Source organism: Cnephaeus nilssonii (assembly GCF_951640355.1).
Source record: "Cnephaeus nilssonii genome assembly, chromosome: 5".
NCBI classification, from domain to species: Eukaryota; Metazoa; Chordata; class Mammalia; order Chiroptera; family Vespertilionidae; genus Cnephaeus; species Cnephaeus nilssonii.
In genome coordinates this window covers 93437346-93464497 of record NC_137076.1, presented here as the reverse complement: position 1 = coordinate 93464497, position 27152 = coordinate 93437346, and the positions used below count along the sequence as shown (strand labels likewise).

Below are 27152 nucleotides of genomic sequence, written 5' to 3'. Positions count from 1 at the left end.
TTAGCTGGTTTGTGGTCCAGCCCTCTGTGTTTGCAAAGTTCATAGCCATCGGGGGAAACTGAGGTGACGGGAAGGGCCTTGGTCAGCCAAGATGAGAGATAGTTTGGGAACAGGATGCCCGTAGCAGCTCTGCCCCGTGCCCTTTCCTGTCTGGGTTTGGGAGCGGATGTGACCCTTGCTCTTTGCCCCATTTCTACCCCTAGCTGTCCAGGGAGCACCTTGGGTGTCCCACCGACGGGCAGCTGCAGGATAGCTCTGGGATTGCTGCGTCAGCCTGGGCGAGGCCGCCTGGAAGCCGCCAGGCTCCGGCACCGGAATGAGGTCAGGCAGGGATGGTTCCAGGAAGGGCTGCTGCTGATCAGTCTGGCGTGTCTCTCCTGAGAGCATCCCAGGCTCTCCCCAAAGGGCAGGACCTGGGTGGGGGTTCTGAGGAGCTCCAGTGGGGCTGGAAGCCAACACAGCTGAAGAGAGCAGTCCTTTGAATTTGGAGTGGCAGAGACTGACGCGGAGATAACTTAACTTGTGAGTTTTCTGGATGGATGAGAGCCTGCGGTTTTGGAGTACATGAAATGCTGCCGGGGCTCTGGGGCTCACTGCTGGGCTTCTTCCTTCCCCGGAGTCCTGAGTGCGTTCCCTTGTAGTCATGTCACTGCATCAAGGATGGCAAATGGGCTTCTCCTCACCCTTCCATTGATTATTTTAAGTTCTTTTAATCCTCACCTGAGGATATGTTTTCATTGATTTTAGAGAGACAGGGAGGGGGAGAAGAGAGAGAGAATCATCAACTGGTTGCCGCTCGTACATACCCTGACCAGGGATATAGAACCCAAAACCTGGGTATGTGCCTTGACCTGGAATCGAACCCGTGACCTTTTGGTGTATGGGACGATGCTCCAGCCACACTGGCCAGGGCTACTCACCCTTCCACTGATTATTTGCACTAGTAATCAATAATAAGTCATAGCACTCTTTCTCACTCTTTCTTACCTCACTGATGCAACCCTTCAGGCAGCTGTGTCCAATCCATCAGTATTGAGTGATGAAACCTTCTTGCTATCTCTGTTATGTACTGTAGTGATTTACTCCCATGTCCAGACCCCAGGCTCCGTGAGGGCAGGCACTTTGTCCGTTTTGTTCGCTATGCCATCTTCAGCAACTAGCAGGATGCCTGGCCCATTGCAGGGGCTTGGGAAATATTTGTGGAATGAATGTCTGTCCTCCAGTGGGCTGTGAATTACTCGAGGACAGGGATTATGTCTAGATTACATCTGGTACAGAGTAAGGGCTCAGTGAGTAAATATAATGAACAAATATATCTTTATTCTGCGTTCAAAGTTAGTGTCTAGAATCAAGAGAAGTAGTCGTCGCACATGCTTGGTTGTGGATGTCACTTTACCAAACAGCTGCCTTGCTGACATGGGGAAGTTGGGGCTAGAAGGAATGCCATTGGTGATGCCTCCAACTCTGGTTTCCAAGGACAAAGATACTTGTCATCCCATTTAATCATCCCAAGAGTCCCCATGAGTTAGTAAATTACCATTTGCATTTACGCCTGGGAAAACTGAGGTTCAGAATTATTTAAGAGAGTCTGTTGAAGAGCATTGACAATTTCATGTTGAAGCTAAGACCAGGACTTGGGTCTCCTCACCTCCAGGCCAGTGTTCTTCCTCTGGTTCGCATACCATCTTTTTCTGAGTCTGTAAAGTTTTGACCTATGACTTACCATATACCATGTTTGGGTTTGGGAAGCTTTTCAAAATTCTGGTCCTACCACATTTGCAACTATTAACTGTGCCTGGTCCAGCCTTTTTAGAACCTTTGAGCTTCTCTGTGATACGCTTTAGTACCTGAAAGTGTGTACCACATTTACACACATGCACATTTCTCTGGAGAGGAAGTCTGAGCTTGCCTCAGCTTTTCGCCAAAGGATGTGTGACTCCATAATAAGGTTAAGAACCAATGATTAGCCCTGGCCCTTGTGCATAGTAGCTAGAGTGTTGGCCCATGCACAGAAGAGTCTTGGGTTCCATTCTCAGTCAAGGGCATGTACCTGGGTTGCAGGGTTGATCGGCAGGGCACTGTGGGAGGCAACCAATGTGTCTCTCTCACATTTATGTCTCTCTCTCTCTTTCTCTCCCTCTCTCTCTCTCTCCACTTCCCTCCTTCCTTTCACTTTCTCTAAAAATCAGTGGAAAAAATATCCTCAGGTGAGGATTAACAAGCAAACAAAAAGAACCAGTGATCATAACCAACTGTGCCATTTTGCATGTGGGGAAACTGAGTCCTGAGCAAGGGACTTTTCCAGGGCCTCACTCTTTAACCAGAGATTCTATTTATCCTATTGACAGAGGACTGATTGTGGTGAACAGTAACCTCAGCTACATCATCGAGCCCCTCCCCAACAGTGGGAGCCACCACCTTATTTACAGATCTGAACATCTCAAGCTGCCTCCCGGGAACTGTGGGTTCGAGCACTCTGGAAACACCAGCAGGGACTGGGGCTTTCAGTTTACAAACCAGATCAAGAAACGACCTCACCGGGTGAGTTCTCAGTGCGGGAGTCACCTCGAGATAGGCTTGTCCCCTCTGAGGACCCTTACTTTGGATCCAGGGGTAATTCTGAAGTAAAGGGAGATGGCTAAAAGGAGTAAATAGCTTTTTCTTTCATTCTAAGTCATTGTTGAGTGTGGGTTACCCTTGTATTTGATAGAATAATGCTTTGGGGAAAACACTACTACATCTAAAATACTCTGAGATGCTACTTTCAGAAACTTCAAACTGTGAGGGGGAAAGAACATACTTCCCATTTTTGAATAGCCTCTTAACCTTATGCCCAAAGTGTTTGTTTACTTACACCGACAATAGCGGTATGTGGTTTAAATGGTTTGGGGGAACTTAATGTCAGCATGTCCCCCACACAGTGTGTTGGCCTCTGACCTTCCTGGACTATGCAGCTGGGACTAGAGGACAGGACCCAGTGTCTCAGAGCAGCTGCCGGTGGTACCCAACATGGCAGGCGGAGGGGGCACTGAGGGGGGTAGCGACCAAGGCTGGAGCTGGGTGGTACCAACATGGCAGGCGGAGGGGGCACTGAGGGGGGTTGGCGACCAAGGCTGGAGCTGGCCCGTGTGCCCAAGTACAGAATCAAACTAGAACCACTGCTTTGAAATGAGGCCAAGTCACCATTTCTCCAGGCTCTGATCTGCTTGTATCTCCTTCTCAGATGAAAAGGGAAGACTTGAACTACATGAAGTACGTGGAGCTCTACATCGTGGCTGATGCTGCGGAGGTAAGGGGGAGGCAGTGGCTTTTAGCAGAACTGCTCTTTTAATAGCTTCCATCCCACGCTTCCAACTGCTCTGGGGAATGCTGAAGCACTCGTCTTTCTCCCATTCGTCATAGGGTTTTGACCTTTTTGGCTGTTTTAAACATGGTTGGGGGAGAAAAACAAGGGAAGTCTTCTAGCCCTGATACATTAATCAGATAAAAAAAAATCAGTGCAATTGCATTAGCGGGATTACCATTTCTTAGCCTGGGTCTGAAGACTTCTAGGTTTTGGTGCTTATTCTGGGGAGTCTGAATTCTCTATAGAAATTTAAAAAACAATTATTTTTTTTGCACAGATAATAGGTGTATTCTGAATCATTGTACTTAATACAATTTTCTTGCCCATGTATGGGTCCATTTTTATAATCAGGTTGGCACTAAATGAAAACCCGAAGCTGTGGTTCCCAAAATGTAGTCCCTGGACCAGTAGTATCGGTAGCACCCGGAATTTGTGAAAATGCCAATTCCTGGGCTGTACCCCAGAACTACTGAATCCTGAGCTGTGGGGCTGGGGTCCAGCAATCTAGGTTTTAACAAGCCCTCTGATACACAGGCAAGTTGGAGAACTACTGACGCAAAGGAATAGCTGTTTGGCCTTTGCTTCCATATGCCTCAAATTAGACAGGTTCTCGCAGGCCTTGACTTCTAAGATTTGATGAACACTCATCTCCCTCTTTCATTTCATTTATTCATCCGTGATTTCTCGATTCTCTCTTATGTGCCAAGCACAGTACTCACAGAACTTGGCCCCAAGAGATACAGACAGACCTGCCCCTGGAGTCACAGAGCTGACAACCGCAGCAGGAACTGCATACTGGTTCCCAGTGTGGTAACTGCTAGGATGTTCCGTTACAGAGGATTAGAAATGCAGACAATGAGGGATCCAACACGGTGGCTTTGGAAACTGGCAAAGCTTCTCCAAGGTGGTGAGGTTGAAGTTGACACCTGAAGAATGGGTTCAAGCCCCAGAGCCCATATTTGCCTAAATTAGCCATATTTTACCCCCAATTCTCACTTTATGTGGCGACTCGACCACATAGCTAAGCACATCTTCTGGGCATGGACAACATAAGCAGCTGAGCACTCACTGGGCTCTACGCTCGCTGCGTGCTCACCTGGGGCTCCCTGACGCCGAGGCTTATCCAAGCTCCAGTCCATCTCATACCCCATCCAAGTGGTTTAGTTATCAGCTCCCCAGAGGGCCTCCTTCTAAGGCCGCTCTACCTGGTCCACAGCCCCGAAGCTCGTGTCTTGGAGGAGTGCAGGGTAGTTGGAAGGACACTAGATTCCAGGCCGGAAGACCTGCCTTCGTGGGTCATTGGCAGGAGGAGGTGGCCTTGAGCTGTCCTAAAGGACAGGATGTTAACTGGGCAGAGAGGTGGAGGCGAAGGGCGCTCCAGGCCTGGGGAACATCATGTTCTGCTTTGAGAAGAGTTTCTGCTTTGAGAAGAGTTTTGCTTTTTAACTGATGTTGGTATTGGTTTTTAGCAGCCTCTCTCTCCCCCCCCCCCCCCTTTGTTTTCCTTTCCAAAGACTGGTGTGTGTGTGTGTGTGTGTGTGTGTGTGTGTGTGTGTGTAGGCTGGGGAGCAGGGTGGGGTCAGGATCCAAAGCTGATGCAAAGGCCAAGGCCCCAGGGTCATGGGAGGCGGTAACTCTCACTGGCCCCTAGCGGGAGGGTTGCTGGAAGAGCTGAGCGCTTCTGACTCCAGGCCATGTTTTCATTTTAACTTAGCATCTCAAATCATCTAATGCAGTGTTCATGAACCAGATTTTTTCAGCCACAGAATCCTTTGTTCAGACGAAAGCTCCTGGGACCCAGGAGTTAAGCACATAGAAACACAGCCCCTCTGTTTAAAGGTGGGGGACCCTCCCCTTCAGCCCTGCACTCTCCCCAGTGGAATCTTGGGGCAGGGTTTTAAAACCCACTGGATGTGAGTCTCTGCAAGTCAGAGAAGCGGGGCAGAGAAGGGATTGGGCATCTTTAGTCTCTTGACTTCCAGGGTCGCAGAAAACGCCCACAAGGAAAACTGGCTGCTCAGGATGCCTTCAGGACTGAGGTGTCGCCTGGGCCACCATCCTTTTTCAGAGGGGCTGCCTTCAGCCGCAGCGGGGCAGGCGTTCCTGACGGACAGGCGGGCTCATGCTGCCTGGGGACTGGGAACTGGCTTATTTCCTAGGGTCCTGGGCTTTGAATGAGTCATGGGGAGGCGGGGGAGGGGGGATACAATAGGCCAGGCTGGTTCTCAGGCTCACAAATTTATCCTCCTCGCCACCTCTCCCCCACTCCCTCTTCCAGTGGCCTCTTGGCCTCGGCCTCTGCAGGCAGAAATGTATTCCTGACAATTAATCTGAAAGGATGGGAAGGCAGGGAGGGGGAGGGCGGCCTTATCTGTGATTTACAACCTGGTGCTTAGACAGGCCAAGCTCCTCCTCTGGGCTGCACAGGGAGCAGAGACAGATAGTGCTGCTGTTGCTGCTGAGAGAGACTGGAGAGGGAGAGGGAGAGGGAGAGGGAGAGGGAGAGGGAGAGGGAGCAGAAGGAGAGGGAGTGTTGTCAGCAGTAAAACTGACCAAGCAGCTGCTCACTGCCTGGGTCTAGGTGGGAACACCTGGGTGGGTCTCAGCTTATTTCCTCAGGCAAAATGGGAGCGGGAAGAGCAAGATGGGGTGTAGTAGAAGGGGGCAGGACAGCTGTAAGAGCGGGAATGCCAGGTACTTGCATGTCAAATCCAGCCCACACGTTTTTGTAGGCAGAGTTTTACTTCCATGCCTACCGCGGCGCGTATTGTCCATGGCTGAGCTATAATGGCAGAGTTGAGTAGATGCAACAGAGACAACATGGCTGCAAAGCCTGAAATATTTACAATCTGCCCATTTAAGAAAAAGCTTGCTGACTCTTCTGGATGACGCGGTGTATTCCTTAAATGGACAGTTGCTTGGAAGATAGGAGCAGTATATTAGAAAGGCAATAAAACATGACTCTGATTTTATAATAAATATTCACTAAATCCTGCCATACTTTCTGCGCCGTGAGACCAATTTAGAAATGGGATGGCTGTGTAATGCGAAACTTCAGGATTAACACCTTGTAAAGTCTAAGTCACAATGCCTGATACTGACTTGAACCCTTAGAAAACACTCGTGAAAGTGAGGTGGGTGACAGTTCGGATGAGTGACAGTTCCAAGAAGCCCAGGAATGTCAGTGCAGTGGAAGATTAGGAAAGGGTGGTTTCTCCCTCATGGCAGAGACACACCCATCACAATCAATATCCTTGAGAGTTTTATCTGGCTGTTCTTCATTTCTTGTTTGGCTGTTCTTGCTGAAGGAGGTGGAGGAAGGGCGTGGAGGTTTGGAATTGAAGTGGCATATATAGTTGTGTACCCAAGGTAAATGAGATAGGTACCCTGATTCTGTGTAACACTGATAGCAGACAGGACATGCCCATCACTTGCAAATGTAGGTCAGTTGTGGCAGATTTTATCTTTACACGGGGACACTTTCCTTCATCATTGCAGCTGAAAGAAGGCTATCCTTTTGAAGCAGGAAGGATAAATGTGAGGCTGCATCATGAAATGTCTTCTTCCTGGTACCCATGGTGGACATTTCCAATTGGGCACAGAACTCTTTCCTGCTGAGCCCCAGGCAGTCTCAGAATTCTTCTCACCGTAGCAGGCACTGCCAGTCCATCTGAGTGGCATGCCAGACAAACCCGGGTCTTATGATCCTCGATACCAGCACCCGCTTTGTATCATTCCTGTGGCCTCCTGTTGCCATGATTTCTGTACATGTTTTCTCAGTCCATTTCAGTTATATGCCCCTTCAATACGGAACCTGCCATTGCTGTTATTTCTGGCCCTCTCTCTGTTGTAACTGAAGCTCCTCTAGGCGAGGACCAGGATCTCACACCCAGTGCCAAGTCCAGTGCCTTGTGTAGAGCAGGCGGTCAGCAACAATTTGACCACTGCTGATTGATCACATGAAAGGAGCCCTGGTGAAACCCCGGGGATGGTGGCTTTATGCTGGATGACGTCCAGGGCAGGGATCAGCTCGGTCCCTCTTCTAAGGCCCAGTGAGTTTGTAGGAGGCCTTCTCTCATTTGGAGGACAGGAGAACAAGGTTGACTTCAAGGGCTGGAGAAAGAGAATTCAATTCACTGTACAACCATGGCACGCCTACTCCGTGCTGGGCACTAGTGGGTGGGGATACCAGGATGGATGTGATCCAGCTCTGCTCTCCCTCAGATGACACTGTGTGTGTGTATATGCGTGCGTGTGTGTGTGTGTGTGTGTGTGTGTGTGTGTGTGGTGAGGAGACAGCTATGTAAAAATGACTGCTCATAGAAGATGGGAGAAAGTAAGAACTAATTCAGAGACAAGTAATGGGCATGGGAGGGGTTATGAGAGAGCCCCTGGCATCTTACCTAGTTCTGCTTGTCCCATTTAGTTTACCAAGAATGGACGAGATCTGGAAGCCACCAAAAACAAGCTCATTGAGATCGCCAATTATGTTGATAAGGTGAGACCAGGTGTGTACTTTGTGGGAACGGTGCCAGCACTCAGAGGACAGGAGATCACACGGCCCCTGAGCTGCCTCGTGTGTGATGGACTGGCCGGCCCAGCCAGCCTCTGAGAGGGAACGGCAATGCCTCAGAGGCGCAGGTGAACTCGCGAAGCTCAACTATGTGACCTGAGCCAAGTGACTCATCTTCTTTGGCTTGAAGTTTTGTTTTGTTTTGAATTTATAAAATAGAGGGGTTGGCCTAAAATCAATGGTTTTGGATAATTTTTCTTTTGCTGGTGGCTTCCTTTTTTGTGGTTGTTTAAATATATATACTTTTTATTGATTTCAGAGAGGGAGAGATAGAAACATCAATGATGACAGAGAATCATTGATTGGCTGCCTCCTGTACGTCCCCTACTGGGGATCGAGCCTGCAACCTGGGCATGTGCCCTGACCGAGAATGGACCTTTGACCTCCTGGTTCATAGGTTGACACTCAGCCACTGAGCCACACCAGCCAGACAGGTGACATCCTTTTTAAAAATGAAATCTTGTGTCACTGTCCATGCATTATAAGCCCTGGCATTGTTTGCTTATTTTGTTTTGGTAATGCAAGTGCCTGGCTTAAGCTTTGAGTGCCCAGGCCTTCATTACCAAGAGGCATCCACTTCAAAGTGGGCTCTTCCAGCCACTACAGGCTGGGGAAGAACCAGGTCCCCTCCCTCCACTGAGGCTCTTCTGTTTTAGAGACCGTGGTTGATTTTAGTAAGAGACCATTTGGGTACCTGTGTGGTTTTTCTTTCACCCCAATAAAAGCTGAACCCAGGCCCTTTCTCTTCTCCCCTCACCTCCTCCACCCCACTCGCCACCTCGCTGTGTGGCCCCAGGTGTGCTGTGTGATTTCCAGGTCTTGTGAGTAATAAACCTGTATCTGTTCAGTTTTCTGATGGTTATTGCTGAAGGGAGTCTTGCAATCATAGTAAGAATCACAAGGGTGGTCCACCTCTATAACGCTGGTTATTAATAGGCTGAGATCAGTTCAAAACCATCCAATATAAAAGTCAGATGAAACGGGCTGCTCCAAGCTGAAGCAGGGTGAGGACTAGAGCTCTGCCCTCTCACCCCTTCTCTCCATCCCTGCAATGGCTCCTAGGAGGCCAAGGACATGGAGGAGCTCGGTTTAAGAATGCTTTAAGGTTCTTTAAGGCTTTAAGGTTCCTTCCATGCACAGAGCTCAGGAGTTCTCCGACTGAGGAGAGAATTGAGCTAGGTCAGCAAGGGGAAAGGACAGAATCTTAAAAGCTGAGGAGTGGCTTGTTTCAGGAACAATCTGTATCGTCTGTGTCTGTGAAAGGTTCTAAAGTGATTTCCTGTCTCAGAAAGACCATGCCCATGGCTGACGTTCCTAGGGCAGGCCTTTCAAACATGCTCCTAGGGAATGCCCACATTCTCCACTTTTATTAGAACAGGGTGGTCTGGGACATGGGCTTTAAAATATTGTTTTAATATTTGTTATAGTGCAAGACGTAGTAGAACAGGTAATCTAGCCTCTTCATAGGCTAGCAGCCGTTTTAAAATGTAGGTTCTAATATGTTTGGGGTCACAGGTCTCTTTGAGACTCTAACAACATTGTACAATTTCAGGCCGCTCACAGAACTCCTGCAGCTTTAACTCTGGGCCGGCTAGGGAGTCATGGGTCCCAGATCCAAAGGAGAAATCATTTTTTCCTAAACACTAGAGTATAAAGGAGAGAACTTAAATATTTTCTAGACACTTATAAGCAGATTTGGTAGTATTCTGATGTCATCAGGTGGGAAAGTCTATGCCAAAAATAGCTCTGGAAATTCCAGAAGGCCCGTGATCAGTGACTGGTGAAAGTCAAACACTGGCATTTCCTGAAAGGAAGGGTTCCAGGAGCGCAGTCCAGTCCTCTCTCGAGCTCCCCACTCACTCAACAATAACATCTAAATGGTCCTCCAACCCAAACACTCAACATCTGGGAAAACAAGAAAAGCCTGATTCCCTGCGGGGTATACAGGAGGCCGGCTCTGTTATCACCCATGTGACATCTATTGTTCTGCAGACACGGCAGGTGACAGGCTTGCCTGGGTCTCCCCTTTGTGAACTGTCGGGCTGGCCTGGGTGATAGGACCGACCAAGGGTGCTGAAGAAAGACGGAAGGAGAGGAGAGCCCTGAGCAGAGCCCAGCCCGCCCTCGGAGCCTGGCCTGGCGAGCTGGTCCCTTCTGTGGAGCAAGCAGTCTCGGTTCTGTCCTCAGCATTCCTGGCTGGAAGGCTAGCCCACTTCTCTGAGGCTGCTGACCCAGCTACTTGAACTGAACTGTTGTTGAACTAAACCTGGAATGAACTGCACTAATTTGCTGAATCATGAACCCAATCCAAAATGCTTTTCTTTAGCTGTGAAAAAGCCAAGTTTAAGTCCTTAAAAAGCTCCCTTAGTGAAGCAAGTTCAAATTGGAATTCAAACCTTTTATTTGCTGTAATGATTGGCCTGGCACAAAACAGGAAAATCAAAATTTCCGTTGAGATCAACGGATGTTTTGCTGAATCTGGAGCCCATCTTACACCACAGCGTCTTGGAGGCAAGTGGATGGTGTGGTTGTAAAACCGCCCACGCTTAAGCAGTGTGGGGCCGTGCAGAGGCTCTGAGATCTGATCATTTTGCCTTGAATCCTGGCTCTACCATTTTTTTGCTGAGACTTGGGACACAGAAGGTTTTAACTCCAAGCCTCAGTACATGGTGCATAGAAAGTGTTCTAGTTGCTGCTTTTAGCTGGGGCAGTACCTTCCCAAAGTCATCCAATATTTTTGTTTTTTAAAATACATTTTTATTGATTTCAGAGAGAGAGAGAGAGAAACATCAATGATGAGAGAGAATTATTGATTGGCTGTTTCCTGCACGCCCCACACTGGGGATCGAGCCTGCAACCTGGGCATGTACCCTGACCAGGAATCGAACCCTGACCTCCTGGTTCATAGGCCAGTGCTCAACCACTGAGCCACGCCAGTCAGGCAAATCATCCAGTTTTGGATTAAATGGTATCTTCTTGCTCATGTGACCTAGATTTACATGCAACTTTTTTTTTTTTTGTAAGTCACTGCCTCAGTAGTCTCTTGGGCATGCCAGTCAAAGAATTGCTTATACCCACACTTTCCAATAGTCATCTTGTTATATATATACAACATAAAAGATACAGTATATCATAAAGGTTAGAGCTCTAGCCTTAAGGTCCCAAGAGTCAGGTCTCATGTACAGAATTTCCAAATCTTTGGGTTGGGCGGAACCCTGACAATTATCTGGGACCTTTGCAGTCTAATGCTTGTAGCCTTGACAAAAGCTGGACACCTCCAGTGATGGGGAAGGAAACTTCTGAGAGTAAGCATGTCCACCTACTTATATACACATGTACTTCCTAAACGAGTGGAGACATCTGACCATGAAATGTCCATCTACAGTTGGGTGCGTCCATCCGATGGCATGCCGTTTAGCCACCTGAGATGTTTCAGCTCCTCCCTAGCATTGGCAGAGGAAGGTGATGCTGTAGCTTTTCTCTTTCACCCAACAGTTTTACCGGCCCTACAACATCCGGATTGCTCTCGTGGGCTTGGAAGTATGGACTCATGGGGATCAGTGTGAAATTTCGACGAACCCATACACCACCCTCTGGTCATTTCTTCGTTGGAGGCGCAAGCTGGTCTTTCGGAAGAAGCACGACAATGCACAGTTAATCACGTAAGTAGCCTTTCCCCACAGGCATTGCTATTGCCTTGGCTGCAGAGCCCCTGCCCGCAGTGCTGTGCTGGCTGCCCCTTCGTTTCCTGGTGCTGAGTGTCTGTCACCCTGGGCCACCTTGACTCTCGGCCCCAGGGAATCGGGTATTTCTCAGACATGTGCTCTGTATCTAGCGCACGCTGGAAAAGACTTAAAAAGAGTCATAACAGACAGTCCCAAGAAGTATTTACAACCTAGATGAGAAAATTAGACGGACACATATTCAGTTGAGCATCTGAAACAATTGGGTGTGTTTGGGGAAGTGACTGACTGGTGGTCATGGGCAGTTGTGAAACAGACTTTCTAAGGGGCTCATCTTCATCTTGGGGCTTTGAAGCAGGCCTGGGCCCGGGAGGAGGACGAGGGCTCCCTGGGTTGTCCTTCACTTCGTTCTGAGGGGCTGAGGGCTCACTGCCCAAGGTGGTCCAAGTGGCAGATGGTGCAGGAACTGCGTGCTCAGTCGGAGGGAGACCTGGAAGGGGGTGGGGTGAGGGTTGTGTTGGAGTTTCTTCCATCCCAGGGGGAAAAAGAGAAGACGCTGATGGGGGTCATGGTGGCATGTGACAGTCCCCGGGGCTGATTATCTGGTGTTTATTAGGGTTGACTTCCAAAGGTATTCTGAGACAGTTACAACAGAAGTCCCACACATAGTAAGTCACTGCCTTCCTGATGCTTAAATCCCTTTCTGAATCAATCATTTAAACCTTTGTTTACTCGTTTTAAAAGGCCTGGTATGTCCCATTGGTTTTAAAATATAGCGCTCCAGTGTCCTTGCTAATTGTCACTTCAGTTTTGTTTTCCTTTTTAAGCCACAAGTTATTTAGAAGTTTTCCACAAAAAGCTTATTTAAAAATTTTTTTTTAAATTTTAAAAATAATAAAGACCCAGGAAATAGCTGTACCAAAAGCCTGGGCAATGAGCACAGTCTGGTTACCAAGACTTTTGGCCTGAATCTAGGTTTCCAGGTGGATTTCCTCAGAGCCATTGTCTAAGTTTATAAAATAACCAGTGGGACCTCATGTACATTGGCACATATTTTGTGTATTCCTTTGCATCTTGTTTCTCTGAAGAAGAGTCTGCCTGGACTTCATCAAACATTTTTTTTAATGTTTATTTTTAAAATGTATTTTTTATTGATTTCAGAGAGGAAGGGAGAGGGATAGAGAAATAGAAACATCAATGATGAGAGAGAATCATTGATCGGCTGCCTCCTGTACGCCCCCTACTGGAGATTGAGCCCACAACCCTGGCATGTGCCCTCCCTGTGAATCAAACCGTAACCTTCGGTTCATAGTTCAACGCTCAACCACTGAGCCACTCTGGCCAGGCTCAGCAAACAGTTATTAAGCACCCACCATGTTTCAGAGTCTATGCTAGGTTCTAGTGATCCCAGTCAGATAGTCTCAGCTCTCAAAGATAGCAGGGTCTAGATAAGAAGACAGCATGGAGATGCAGAAGTACCGCACACCGAATTTCTTTATAGATCCTTTAAACAAATTACGTTTTGTGGCAGGCATGAAAAGACTGGGTTTTAGTTATTCCTTGGTCCCTGCCCTGGGGGAGGGATGGATTAAACTGGGAGAATGGAGCTTGGCTGTTGGCAGATTAGGATCACAATTGTGAAACAGAGGCAGAAACAGGTCATTCTCGCACCCTGCTGCACTTGGAGAGGCTTCCGATGGGACACATCTGTTTCCTTGTTCCCCGGGTGATGTGGGAAATGAAGCATCAGCCCTCTGGCAGCTGTTAACCGCCCCACCCCACCCCCATTCCCCCCATCTGTCCCCAGGCACATACCCCAGAGCCAGGATGTGGCATGCGACCCCAGCAGCTGGAGGAAGTGGGCATGATTCACTTCGGCATCAGCCCCTGTGCCATTCTTCCCTCACCTCACCCCTCCCAGTGACCTTTTCCTGTGCAGCAGGGATGGGATGCAACTTTGCAAGCCCTGCCCATTTCCTTCCAGGGAATGGGGCTGTGGGCATGTGTGGGACAAAGGGACCTTTCACTCTCTCTGGTTTTTTTAGGGCAGTGAGAGGGTAGGTGAGAGGAAATGAGAGGCGTGGCTGCCTGGAATCTGTCCAGCTGGCCTGGGAAACCAGGGCCTCGCCCCTTGGGAATGACCTGGGAGCGTCAGAGGGGCCCGGGGACACCATGACGGCCACCTGCACGGGCACATTGAAACAGCCCACTCAGTCCCCTCCCTAGTCACCCTGTCCTTCCCTTCTGCAGGGGCGTGCGCTTCCAGGGCGTCACCATCGGCCTGGCCCCCCTCAACGTCATGTGTTCCGTGTACCAGTCTGGAGGAGTGAACATGGTGAGTCTCAGCTGATGCATCGTGTCGCGGAAGGCAGAAGACCACCTCACAGGACAGGAGGTCATCTGGTCAAAAACAATTAGTGGGGGGTGTGCAGGGGGGCGGCTGATCAGTGATTCTCTCATCATTGGTATTTCTGTCTCTCCCTCTCCCTTCCTCTCTGAAATCAAGAAAAATATATATATTTTTAAAAACCACAACCCCTCCCCAAACCCACAATTTTCTATGTAGTATTGCAGAAAAAAGAAAAGCTTCGAGCAGTTGTTTAAAAGGAAGTCAGTCAGTGATCAGAGATGGAGATACCAGGGGCGGATTTTCATGGCTTGTAGTTTATCCCCAATTGTCAAGCCCAGGAAAACCCAGAAGCAGTCACATTAACGCATCGCTAGGTCTTTCATGTATTCCAAACCAGGGGAGTAGTAAGACAACGGATGGAGGGTTTTTTAGTTCTAGGTTTTATGTTATGTAATCATTATGAAACAAGAGCCTGTCTCAAAGTCATGGTTAGGAACTTCCTGCCTCCTTTAGAAATTCTCTCTGACTTGGTGACTACTTCTTAAATGACTTGGACTGTTCATTTCTGGCCTGTGAAGTGGATATCACGGAGCCTGCTAGCATCTATCTGTCCCTCCTCTATCCAGCCCTTATGATTGGCAGTGCAGCCTGTAGTTAAAAGCACAGGTTTTTATCAAGCTGCCAGCGTGGCCAACGGAAAGGCAGGTTTGGGGTCGTGGGCTGTCTTCCTGACCTGCACTCTCTCCCTGACCAGGACCACTCTGAGAATTCCATTGGCGTGGCTGCCACCATGGCCCATGAGATGGGCCACAACTTCGGCATGACCCATGATCTGAAAGGTTGTTGCCACGCCAGCGCGGCTGACGGTGGGTGCATCATGGCAGCCGCCACCGGGTGAGTCATGTAGGAAGGGGAGGGCGGGGCAGAGGGCAGAGCATGGGAGGCCAGTGCAACCCCATGCTCCTCCCACCTGGCCCCAGGGAGCCTCTGTTAGCCCTTGGAGAGAAATGCGGTTTTGACAACTAAGAAATGGGAAGAGGACAAAGGAAGCAAACGCATGCAAGGAGCACCAGGTGTCTAGCAGGAGGTTTGCTGTCCTAGGTCTTTAGCGGCAAAATTCGCCCGATGACCTGTGTCCTTTTTTTTTTTTTTTTCAGGAATTTTTGATGAGGATCCATTTAATAACAGTCCCAATTCTTAGTCCCTCCATCCCAAGGGGGTTTGATGAGTGCTCTCACTTCCCAGGCTTGATTGCCAGGGCTGATGTAGGCTCCAGAACAAGGGAAAGAAAGAGGAGCATCTGTACACCCCACAGCGAGCCCACAGGGGATTTACAGGCTGCATTTACCCGGAACAAGGGCAAGGCAGCCCCATCTCCCTGTAGCTGTGAGGGGTTTTAAACCCAGAGCCTTTAAAAGGGAATTCTGGGGTTTACTCAGAGGCTGATAGTGCCTGGACTCACTCAGCAGAGAGCATTGGGTTCTCCCAGGACCTGGGTCACCCTTTGGAAGGCATCATGGTGGAAGCCTGTGTTCTTCCCACCCCAAACCATTAGGACCTGCTTATGCTTCTTAGAAATGGTGTCAGTGTCTCCAGGAGCAAATTGGAGCCCCAGGGGCCAGTGCCGTTCCCATCTATTCTCTTCCCATCCTTCTCTGCTGTGACACACAGAGGAGGGTGTTGCCATGCAGGATACAAGTCCATGGGCCAAGCTCACAACCCATTAGCTCCTGGTGAAGTCCACCTCTTTCTTCCCTAATCTAAAGAGCATATTAGTAGTCAAGCAGCTGAGAGTTATATTACTTACTGCTCCAGTTTGTTTTTAACCTAGTTATCAATTTCAGTAGTTTAACAGGTAGTAACAAATTCCGGGTGATATATCTGATAACTGAGGAAAACCCTCTAGTGTCTAACCTGTAGTTGGCTTAGAGAATTGGGATCAGGATGACTTCTTTTATAGACCCAAATGGTAATACTGACCTGCTACCAGGGAATGAATGACTTTTAATTCTTTTTCCCAACAGTGGGCCCCAGGCCCTTTCATACCCTTGTGATAAAGAATGTGCCTTTGCCAGTTGGCTGGTTGAATTTGGAGCACTGCCTGTGTCCTTAGTACAGAGAGCAGATCACTGGCCCAACAAAAAAAACACACCATGATCTTGGCCCTTTTTGGCCCGGTCCTCTGTCCCAAGAAAATCTCGATCTAATACCAGCTTCAGAAAACGTTTGGGTTGGCTGGTATTTTATTCAGCTCTAAGGCTCTGGAGACCTGTTGTAACACTCACATGCCTTTATTTATTGCAACCCCTTCATGCAAAGGGCAGAAATTGCTGCTTCTGATTCTCAGATACTTCCTCTGGGCAGAAGGACAGGGAAAACATTATGGGGTGGTTACTATTTCTTCATTCTTAGAAAGAATTGTCAGTTAATATATCGCTGAAGTTCTAAAAGGGCAAAAGGTATGTGCATGGGACTAGAGGGGGTCTGAGTCCATCAGCCCGATGGGCAGAAGGATTGACAGCTGTTCTGGCTGCTTGATGTGCAGACTTCCAACTAACTCCAAACTCATTCTCTTCTAGGCATCCTTTCCCCAAAGTGTTCAATGGATGCAACAGGAGGGAGCTGGAAAGGTATTTGCAGTCAGGTGGTGGGATGTGTCTCTCGAACATGCCAGACATCAAGATGCTGTACGGAGGCCGGAGATGCGGAAATGGGTACCTGGAAGAAGGGGAAGAGTGTGACTGTGGGGAGGAAGAGGTAAGGTGTCCTGGCAGCACAGGCAGGAGAGAAAGAATTTGCGTTCGTTTCGAATCTCAAGGTCAAAGAGAATGCAATTGAAAATTTTCTTATTCACGCACATTTCCTACGACATCACAAATAAGGCGTGGAGGGTCAGCCTTCACTGTGGACCACCTCTGCAGACTCCCAGTTTGAGCTTGGCACTGTTGATGTCCAAGTTTGGGTGGAGTTCTTCCTCTGAGTGTCTGATCCAACCACAAACCACAGTCCACACCAGTGCAGTGACAGGTGCCCTTCTTGGCCTCCCAGCCGCACCGAATTTATTCTGGGGGCCACGCAGCTGGATATCTGAACTTGACCCTGGGCCTTTGGAGGATGCTGAAAGTAATAAGCTGGCCTGCATAGCCTGAAGACGAGATGGTGGAAAGGGGAAGTGGTCAAGTCTGAAAGGGCCACCAGGAGGAAGAAGGAGGAAGCTGTTTGATCTTCAAAATGAGTGGCAGGCATACAGCATAGCTGTGTCACTTTAGCGGACGCATATGGACCTGCAAAAAGCAGAACTGTGTAGTTTCATCTCTATTTTTTGAAAGATGGAAATAGATACATTAACAAATGAAAACAATTTGGGGGAGAGAACATGAGAAACAGCTATGGTGGTGAGATTTCGAGTCTGTGTATGCGGGAAAAGTATTTGATTTTATAACCTTCTCTATAGCTTGATTTTTTTTTTCACTGTCAGCATGTAAATATTATAATAAACTAGAGACCCGGTGCATGCGGTTGGGGTCTGGCCGGCCTGATTTGGCCGGCCAGGGGGAGGGGACACGGGAGGTTGGCCGGCTGGCCCCACCCCCTGTCGACTCCCCATCGAACTCCTGGTTGAGGGGGAAATTTGCATATTAGCCTTTTATTATATAGGCTAGGACAAGACCTAGTTAAGGCTCTGCCATGAGTTCAGAGCAGTCAGCCCAGACACTTCAGAAAGGAGGTGGGGTTGAGGAACACCCCCAAGTGGGCTCAGCTTGTTGGCTTGTATTTGGAGCAGCTGCTGATTCTACAGCTTTTTACTAAGTGGAGGGTTCTATGCTGGTGCTAGGGCTAGGATAAATACAGCAAAAATAGATGTGGTCCCTGTCCATGTGGAGCATATAGTACAGCAGGGGAAACACTTTGACCAAATAGCTGCAAAGGTCTCTAAATACAATCCATGCTAAACACTAGGAGGGCCAATGACAAGATGCTATGAGTATTTGTAGGATGAGGGGAGCTGCCCTCCTGAGTGTGAGTGTGACCTCTGACCCCATACCCGAAGGCTATGAGGAGTGAGTGAGGAGCACTAGGCGAGAAGACACACTGTGCCTAGAGGTGGGAAGAGATATGATATGTTAGAAGGGAGGGAACGGGTCTGCCCGGAGCCCAGGGTGGTGAGGGATGGATGGAAGGGAAGTGTTCTAATTCCCTCTCTTAGGGAGGATGGGTGGGCATCTATAGTCAGGCAGTGGTGTCTCCAATATGCTTGACCTGGACAGTTATGGTTAGGATATGGTTAATAAGCATGAAGTGGGCCCCAGGTAGACATGGCTTGAATTCTGCTGCAACACTTGCCAGATGTGTGTGCCTCGACTTGTTTCAGCCCCAGTTTCCCCGTCTGTGAAATGGGAATGGTCTTGCCTCACAGGCTGTGATGGTCCTATGCACGGAGACCGGCACATTGTCAAGAAATGTTTGTGGCCAGGCCTGTGACTATAGTTGGAGTGTTATAAGGACACTCACAGCCACTGGCCATCTCGTCATCCTTTTAAATCTCTTGCTGTCAGCAAATGGGGAGCAGTAGGGCAGGAAGGAAGCGAGGAGAGCGTGGAAGCCCTAGAGACCTGTCCCGGAAAGGCCCGGGCCGGCGAGGCTTGAGGAAGAGCAGCAGATGGTGAGAGAAGTCTGAGGAAGCAGGCCAGGAGCTGACGTAAACCATGTGCAAGGTTGCTGCAGGATGCCCTGGCTCCTGATGGCCTCTTTCTGTGGGATAGGAAGGCTCGGGGTGGGGGGAGGGGGGCAGGGAGGGCAGTGTAGAAAAGCACAGAAGACAGAGTCTTGGGGTGTTTTATTGGGGATGAGAAAAAAATCACAGAATTTCCATATAGTGGGATGCTATTCTGAAAATCAGGTTTTGGAAGGAAATATGATTATAAGGAGGTATGTGCATATTACATTGTGTGAAAAAGCAGTGTGGATACTTTGATTTTATAAAGTAAGTGTATGTGTATAGGAAAATGCCTGGGAAAATATCCACACTCAAAATGTAGTTGTCTCTAAGCTGATGATTGTGTGTGTGTGTGTGTATTAAATATAAATAATATATATTCCCCCACCCCTAGGATAAAAATACATTACCTTAGCAATTATGCTATAAAGTGGTTTTTTTATAAAGGCTTCCTAGGGAGCCAGGCTCCGGGCATGTGGGCAGGGGTGGGGAGATGGGAGAGGCAGGTGAAGGCCCTGACCCCTCCCAGACTCTGTCTCCCTATCCTGCTGCCCCGGTGGCTCACGCCCACTCCCACTGCCTCTCCAGGAATGTGACAATCCCTGCTGCAATGCCTCTAATTGCACCCTGAGGGAAGGGGCGGAGTGTGCCCATGGCTCCTGCTGTCACCGCTGTAAGGTGAGTGGCCCTTTCCCTGACCTAACAGAACTGCTGTGGGGTGATGGACAGGACACAGCCTCCTTCTGGGGGAAGAGAGGGCCTCAAAGTTTCAGTAACATGGAGCCTGGACGCCCTTGAACACATAATGAGCACATGTGAGTATACATGTAGGTGTTCGGGGGAAATGTGCATATATATAATTTGGATGTATATGTGTGAATGGATCTATATATTTGCATATGTGAGTTTATAATGTGTGTGTATGTATGTGTGTGTGTGTGTGTGTGTGTCCGTCCGTGTATATATTAGTGGGCCTGGTTCTTTTGCCATTTATTCACCATGAGGCTTTGGATACATTGCTTAACCTCTTCGGCCTCAGGTTTCATAATCTGTAAAATAGGGATAATTATTACATAAAACTGTCATGAAAACTAAATGAAGTAATAGTCGTACTGGGCACCTGAGCGGGAGCTCCATAAAAGTAGCCGTTATTACTGAAGTACTTAGTCAACTGTAAGTTGTTGCATAAATATGATTCCTGCCCGACCTCCTCTGGAGAGGAGGTGAGTTACCTTTGTGAAAACACCTGGAAAACTCTAAGTCACTGTTCACCTTAGAGTTTGAACTGCTGAGGGCCTGTGATATAATGGGAATGGGAATTCCGTTCCACAGAGTGATGCTCACGGGCCCTCTCTGGGAGGCCGGAGGGAGATTGATGTTTTCCCCTCTTTCCCTCGCCCAGCTGGTGGCCCCTGGCACGCTGTGCCGCCCACAGGCCCGGCAGTGCGACCTTCCAGAGTTCTGCACGGGCAAGTCTCCCCACTGTCCCACCAACTTCTACCAGATGGACGGCACCTCCTGCGAGGGCGGCCAGGCCTACTGCTACAACGGCATGTGCCTCACCTACCAGGCCCAGTGTGAGCAGCTGTGGGGTCCCGGTAAGTGAGCCGGGGTGAGCCCTCATCCCACCCACCTCTGCTGAGGGTGGCATCTTGGCTTCAATGCAGCATCTCCAGATGCTGCCCTTGGGTCAGGGTCGACTTTTAGGGAGAGGCAGGGGACTGTGTTCCTCCCAGTTCCTCGATGCTGTCAGTTCTCAGAGCGAGTAAATGGATAAGAATCATCCAAAAGACAAATGGGCAGAGGATGGAGACAGAACAGGAAGATGCTTACCCGCACTCATATGAAGTGAAGGCAAATGATAACTACTGTAAGATGGGATTGTTCATGCATCAGATTGGCAGCGACTGAAGAGTTAATGTGATGTAGTAGTAATAATAATGATACTCTAATGACCACAAGAGCAATGATAATATAGTGATGTGGAGAGTGAGGGGGCCACAGATAGGTACAGCCCCTACGGAGAGCAGTTTGGAGATGTGAACATTTTAATGCACTAGTCATTGAGCCCATCCATTCTACTACTTAGGCATGTATCTTCCACTGTGCTTGAACATGTATGTGAAGGTAAAGTTTACAAGGATAATTGTTGCAGCATTCTTATTTGTAGCAGTAACAGCCTATACATCCTTCATAGGGGCCAATTAAATCAATTCTGGTACATCCATACAGTGGAACACGATGCAGCTGAATAGAAGGAGCAGCTCAGTGTCTACTGGATAAAATCTTCTCTCACAGTGAACTGAGAGAACAGTGCAAGATGCAGAACGGTGAATACAACAGGCTGTCATTCTTGATTAGATAAATTATCTCCAAAAGATACACAAGAATTGTATCTAGAAGATACATAGTTCTCTGTAGAAGATACATCATTAATTGTGATTACTTATCCAGGGTGTAGGGAAGTAAGAATTGGAATGGCTAGTCCCAAGAAAATTCCCAAGACATACTTTACTTCTTTAAACATTTGCACGTGTATGACTTATTTTTAAAAACCCCTAAAAGGACAGGGTTTCTTTACTAGAGAAAAGAAGGCTTAACATACAAACCCACAGGTGATACAAAACCCCGGGAAAATACAAAGAGCTGATATGAAAGCTTTTGCTATGAGAAGGAATGGAGTTAGCTGGTGGGGGTACAGGAAGAAAACATTCTCTCCCCAAAAGCTTTCTTCACCTTGACTCTTTACCAAGGACTGGCTTTGCCCATTGCGGGTTTCTGACATCTCCTCACGTTGCCTAGAGTACTGACGAATGTTTCTTGCCCACTCAGGAGCCCGGCTTGCTCATGACCTCTGCTTCGAGAGGGTGAATGTGGCAGGGGACACCTATGGGAACTGTGGGAAGGACATGAATGGGAAACACAAGAAGTGCAGCATCAGGTAATGACCACTGGACGGACCCCAGGGGATGAGGGGTAACAAAACAATTCCTTCTGTGTCCTCCTCCCTCCTCCCTCCCACCGGCTCAGCAGCTTGGCAGCCCCGGAGCTGGGCCTTAAACCGGTCGTTCAGTCGGTTGTTGGACAATGCCCCGTTCAGCCTGAGGAAGTCCGAGGGAGGGTGCGGATGGCAATGCTTCCTAGAAAACCCATCAGACTTCCTTTTAGGACTTTCTTACAGTAGGGCAGGGAATCAGTCTTCCTGAGTCATTTCTGCAGGGTGCTCATTAAACCCTCATCTGAGTAACCCATCATTCATTCACTCAGTCACTCATTAATTCATTTATTCATTCATTTCAACCACCCATCCACCCGTTCACCTATCCACTTTCGGTGGAGGGTGGACCATGTGCCAGATACTCTGCTGAGTACATGGAACTTTTAATTAACAATGTAGCGTGATAATGGACATGATCTTAGTGGGTGCATGTGGTTTCCCAAAGGAAGTTATGCCTAAGTGGAGATCTGGACAAATTATCTCATTGAATAGGGTGGGGAATGGTGCTGGTCCCTGGGAAGAGTGTCCCAGGCAGAGATGAGAAGAGAAAAATGGGCGGTCAGTAGAACTGATAACAATTTGATATAAAGTGTAATGTTGGGGTGCAATGGAGAAGGGCTGCTGAGAAATGAGACTGGGTAGTTAGGTAGGGACCAGATCATAAATTCCTTGAAGACATGGCTAACAGAGCGTGGACTTCGGCTTGAGAGCAATTTAGAAATTAGATTCTAATGCGGCAAGACTGGAGGCAGAAAGATCAGTTTCCTGGGGGCCAGATGAGAGAGGACGGTGATGTGGTTGCAGCATCTGGGTGGATGGGGTGCAAGGACCATAGGGGCAGGTTGCTCAGTTCCGGCTGTTGTCCTGAGCAACCTGGACAACAGGAAAGAGGACATCCTAAGGCCAGCGTTCTGGCCTGGATCTGCTTGGGGACAAGGATCCTGTTTCTTTCCCTTTGTCTAAGTCCACGTGGGGTCTCTCCTAGTGGGTCCCGAGAGCATGCCCATTGCTCCTTTGTCATTTCCCCAGACTTGCAAGCCTGCTGTCCTGGTCAAGAAAAACTAAGCTCTTCTGTGCCCAGCTCTTCCCCAGCCTCTGATTCCACCTCCTTCTCTCTTGGGTCCAGAGATGCCAAGTGTGGGAAGATCCAGTGTCAGGCTTCTCAGTCCCGGCCCCTGGAGTACAACGCCGTGGCCATCGACACCACCATCACCATAAACGGGAGGGAAGTCCAGTGTCGGGGCATCCACGTCTACCAAAGTACCGAGGAGGAGAATGACATGCTGGACCCAGGCCTGGTGCTGACGGGGACCAAGTGTGGCTACAACCATGTGAGTCTCTACCTCCAGCTTCACTCAGGGTTTGGGCTGCAGAGGACAGTGACTGAGGAGCATGAACTCAGGAGGGAGGATGCCTGAGCTCAAATCCCAGCCAGCCCAACTTGACTGCGCTTCCACAGGCTAGCTTCTGTCATCATCACTTTAGTCCTCATCATTAATATCATATGAATTAAGGAGTCAGGGAAGCCTGGGGGACATAGTGGCACCATCTCAGAGTTAACTATGAGAATGCAATTATTTTAAAAAAACATAGAATGCGTTTTGTATAGCACCTGGCACAGAGTAGACTGCTGTCACCATCATCATTATTTTTAAATTTAATATTAAATTAGTGCCTATTAGCATACAATTAAGAAACTAACATATACCAGCATATAATAATACAGGGTGTAATAACACATATTTATTATATTATTAGATATTTATATTATTGTTTTAACAATATAATATTTGTTGTTTTCTCGCTAATCACAGAAGTAAAAGTGGAATTTAGTTAATTGCTATTCAGCCCTTTGCTTTTTTTGGTTTTCGAATTTTCACTGTAATGCATAACCTTATGCGGGCTGCCTTTTTGAGTCCCATAGGTCCTAGGTGCAAAGCCCCAGTTTTCTGATTGTCGAGCAGTGTCCCTTTGCTTGTTCTGACGGTTCGGTCTCCTCCTCACTGCAGATTTGCTTCGAAGGGGAGTGCAGGAACACCTCCTTCTTTGAAACCGAAGGCTGCGGGAAGAAGTGCAATGGCCACGGGGTACGTGTGCCCAGGGTTCTGGGGCTCCTCCGCTAGTGTCCCTGCTGCAGGCCCTGTGGGAGGCGGGAGCTCTCCAGGGTGCTGATGCCTCTGCCCGGCCCTCGCTCCAGGTCTGCAACAACAACCAGAACTGCCACTGCAGCCCGGGCTGGGCCCCACCCTACTGCAACACGCCTGGCTTTGGGGGCAGCATCGACAGCGGGCCCATGCCCCCCGAGGGTGAGTGCCTGGCCTGCCCACCTTTGTGAGGAGATGTTGGCACCAGGGCGGGCAGGTGGCATGTTGCAAAGGGATAATGCATCTGCTTTGTTATCCTGATTTTGTAGATGAGGGAACAAGAAAAAGAGGGGCTGAGGGGGAGGGACAACTGAGGCTGGCAGCCCGGTGTAGGGCTCAGCTCAGTTGCTCTTCTTCTGTCTTTTCTATTGAGGAGAGTGAACCCTCTTAGAGAGAGAGAGGGAGATTAAGACAGACCATAGGTTACTGAATGATCTCACCCTTTGGGGGGTGGGTGGCAACCAGTCCTCCTCAGCCACTTAAAAATAATCAGGAACCTGGGGCACATTCTAGTGCTTTAGATTCTCTTGGATGAACAAAGCTTAAAATGGAGAACCAGACACTCAGAAAAATGTACAGTGTTTTCCGGGAAATCTCAAAGATTCCAGCCCTTTGGTTTCCAAGCTTTTTAAAATACATTTTTATGATAGTATTTAAATTAAGTAATACACATTCACTGCGAATCAAATATCTGAGGAAGAATCAGGATATGTTGTTTGGAACCCACTGCGGTTGCCCAGGCAGCGTCTGCGTCTCTCACCGGGCTCTGTTCTGGAAGGCGTAGGTCCCGTGCTGGCCGGTGTGTTCTCAGCCCTCTTCGTGCTGGCGGTGCTCGTGCTGATGTACTACTGCTGCAAGCAGGACAGCAGGCTGGGTCAGCTCAAGGCCTTTGCCCTTCCCTCCAAGTTGAGGCAACAGTTCAGGTATGACGGGGTGCCACGAAGGCCTTGGGGTCCCTGTGAGTCGTAGCGCTTTCTGTGATGGTGGATCTAATTCAGGGAAGGTCAATGCAAGGTGCATGCCACCCTCTCCCCTTGGCCATGCTCCAAGACCACGGCAGACAGTGCTCGTCGACCTTACTCTGTGTATTCTCTGCGGAGCTTGGTCATCACTCAGAATCCTTCTCAGCAGAATCCCTAATCAGTTAAAGTTGAAGAACTCTATTTTCCACCCTTTATCTAATTGATTTGTTCCCCATTTTAAAGAGCAGGAAACTGAGGCAACAGAGAAAGAATGACTAGCCCAGGACACTCACGGGGGCGGGGGGGGGGGGGCGCTGGGCATCAACTCAAGACAAACACTTAAGTTTTTTTTAAGCATTTCATCTCTTGGGATATTGAAGATGTCTAGTCTCTGAGTCCCGCATTATATTACACTTGTCCTGCAGGGGATTTTAAAGCCCTGGTCCTTCTGAATCGATGCCCTAAGGGGGATTAGTTGATGGTTGATGACATCCGTGAGTCTCCTTGGGGGAGAAAGGTCTTAAATGGGTGAAGAGAAGGTGCTGAGGAAAAATCTGGTTTGAATAAGGCCAACTCTAATTCCCGGGGAATTCTCCATTGGCCACATGTCTTTATACCTAGGGAGCTGGGGTTCAGGGGGACCAATCCCACTTCCTCCAGAGCAGACTTTGGGGAGGATTTAGCTGTTTACTGGCCGTGCTCAGGTGAGAGGGAACTCAGGCACTGACCCTCGATGATCACTCCCATTTCTTCTTCCCCCAACCCTTGTTACTAGTTGTCCCTTCAGGGTGTCTCAGAACAGTGGAACTGGACATGCCAACCCAACATTCAAGTTGCAGACCCCCCAGGGCAAGCGAAAGGTAAGGACTTTGCACCTTGAACTTTGCTACTTTTCCTTTATCATCAGGACCCTACTGGGTTTTCCTAATAGCCTCTGTGGTGTGTGAAATTGATAATAAAAACCCCTAGTGACTTGAAAGTTTGCATCTGGCGTCTGGGATCAGGGATTTAAGAAGTCACCCAGTTCTCCCTCAGCCTCTGGTCTCACAAGGGCACCCCTGAGTTTTTAAGTGCATTGAGAGTTCCTTTGTCTAAAACATTCCTTGTCTTATGCATGCAGGTGATCAACACCCCTGAACCCCCACGGAAGCCTCCTGTGCCCCCTCCGGACTATCTGCAGGGCAGCTCCCCACCTGTGCCATTGCCAGCACATCTTCTCAGGACTCCTAGGAACCCCCCTGGGGCTGGACCCCAAGTAGAGCGGAAGGAGTCAGCCCGGAGGCCTCCCCCAAGCCGGCCAATGCCCCCCGCACCAAATTGCATCCTCTCCCAGGTAAGTGGATGCTCAGCAAAAAGCTGGGGACATTGCTTTTAAGGCCACTGGCCATGGAGGGTGACTGAGGCTGGGAAGGGGGAACTCGCTAAGTCTGAGCTGACTGCCTTTTCTGCATTCTGGTAACTACAGGGTAAGAGTGAAGAGTCTGGGGAAATATGCTCCCAGGCAGCCCCTAAACTACAGAGGATTTCCTCCCTGGGTGGCCTATTTTATGACAAGTCACTACCCACCCATCTTCCACCCCAAAGTAACGTCTCCCAGTTCCCCGTCATCTTCCCTTCTCTAGGTCTTTGCCAAGGCTGTTTCCTCTGCTGAATGCCCAGCTCCTCTTCATCCTCAGGTCTCCCCTCAGAGGCCACCTCTCCCAAGAAGCCTCCTCTGACCCCGGAAGCCTGGGTGTGGCAGCCCCAGACTTCCCTCATCTTTGTAATTACCCCACCAAATTGTACCGATGGGTGCCGTCCCCTAGTCAGGAAGCCTGAGGAGGGGTGTGCCGTGACGCCTGGCTCATGGGGGCCTTTCGGGGGGTGAGTGGGCCTGGGCTGTACTCCTACGGGTGCCCTTCGGAAGCCGAGCAGCCCCGCCCGGCTGCCTGTTTACCCGGCGCCTGTGCTGTGCGGCTGCAACTGTACCTCCTGGCAGGAGTTCCCGCAGGCAGACCCAGATGTTTCCAGGGCGGTGGCCGGCCTTCCCGAGCCAAACTGTATTTTGGGTGTGACCCCACCGTGGAGCGGGGATTTGCTTATTTTCCTCCTGGGACTGCTTTTCTTGGGCACAGTCCAGAGGGCGTCACGGGGGCCCAGCCTGTCTCTGAACCTGGGACTGGTGTTGGCACCAGGTCTCAGGGGGCCCCTGGGAGACAGACAGTGTCACCGTTTGGCAGAGATCAGAGCACTGGGTTTGGTTCTCTGATAAGCTGAAACTGGGGTGGGGGCGGGGCGGATGGGAGAAGCTGTGTGGACAGGGAGGCAGGGGAAAGACTGGCAGAGAGGGGAGGGGAGGAGAAGAGAGCGCATTAGTCTGCTTGGGCAGCCATAGCAAAC

The 27152-nt window shown here is 49.2% G+C and overlaps 1 protein-coding gene across 1 annotated transcript in view; it reads left to right on the top strand.

The window, feature by feature from the left end:
• Nucleotides 1-27152, top strand: part of ADAM19 (ADAM metallopeptidase domain 19) — a 77496-nt gene that overhangs the window by 44743 nt on the left and 5601 nt on the right. The window contains exons 6-21 of the mRNA XM_079773259.1: nt 2349-2541; nt 3224-3289; nt 7773-7844; nt 11415-11581; nt 13853-13937; nt 14707-14846; nt 16532-16709; nt 19258-19347; nt 20072-20267; nt 21502-21610; nt 22794-22998; nt 23677-23754; nt 23865-23973; nt 24590-24734; nt 25549-25633; nt 25894-26106. Of these exons, the coding sequence (XP_079629385.1) occupies nt 2349-2541; nt 3224-3289; nt 7773-7844; nt 11415-11581; nt 13853-13937; nt 14707-14846; nt 16532-16709; nt 19258-19347; nt 20072-20267; nt 21502-21610; nt 22794-22998; nt 23677-23754; nt 23865-23973; nt 24590-24734; nt 25549-25633; nt 25894-26106 (2131 nt within the window). The remainder of the gene's footprint in view (nt 1-2348; nt 2542-3223; nt 3290-7772; nt 7845-11414; nt 11582-13852; nt 13938-14706; nt 14847-16531; nt 16710-19257; nt 19348-20071; nt 20268-21501; nt 21611-22793; nt 22999-23676; nt 23755-23864; nt 23974-24589; nt 24735-25548; nt 25634-25893; nt 26107-27152) is intronic.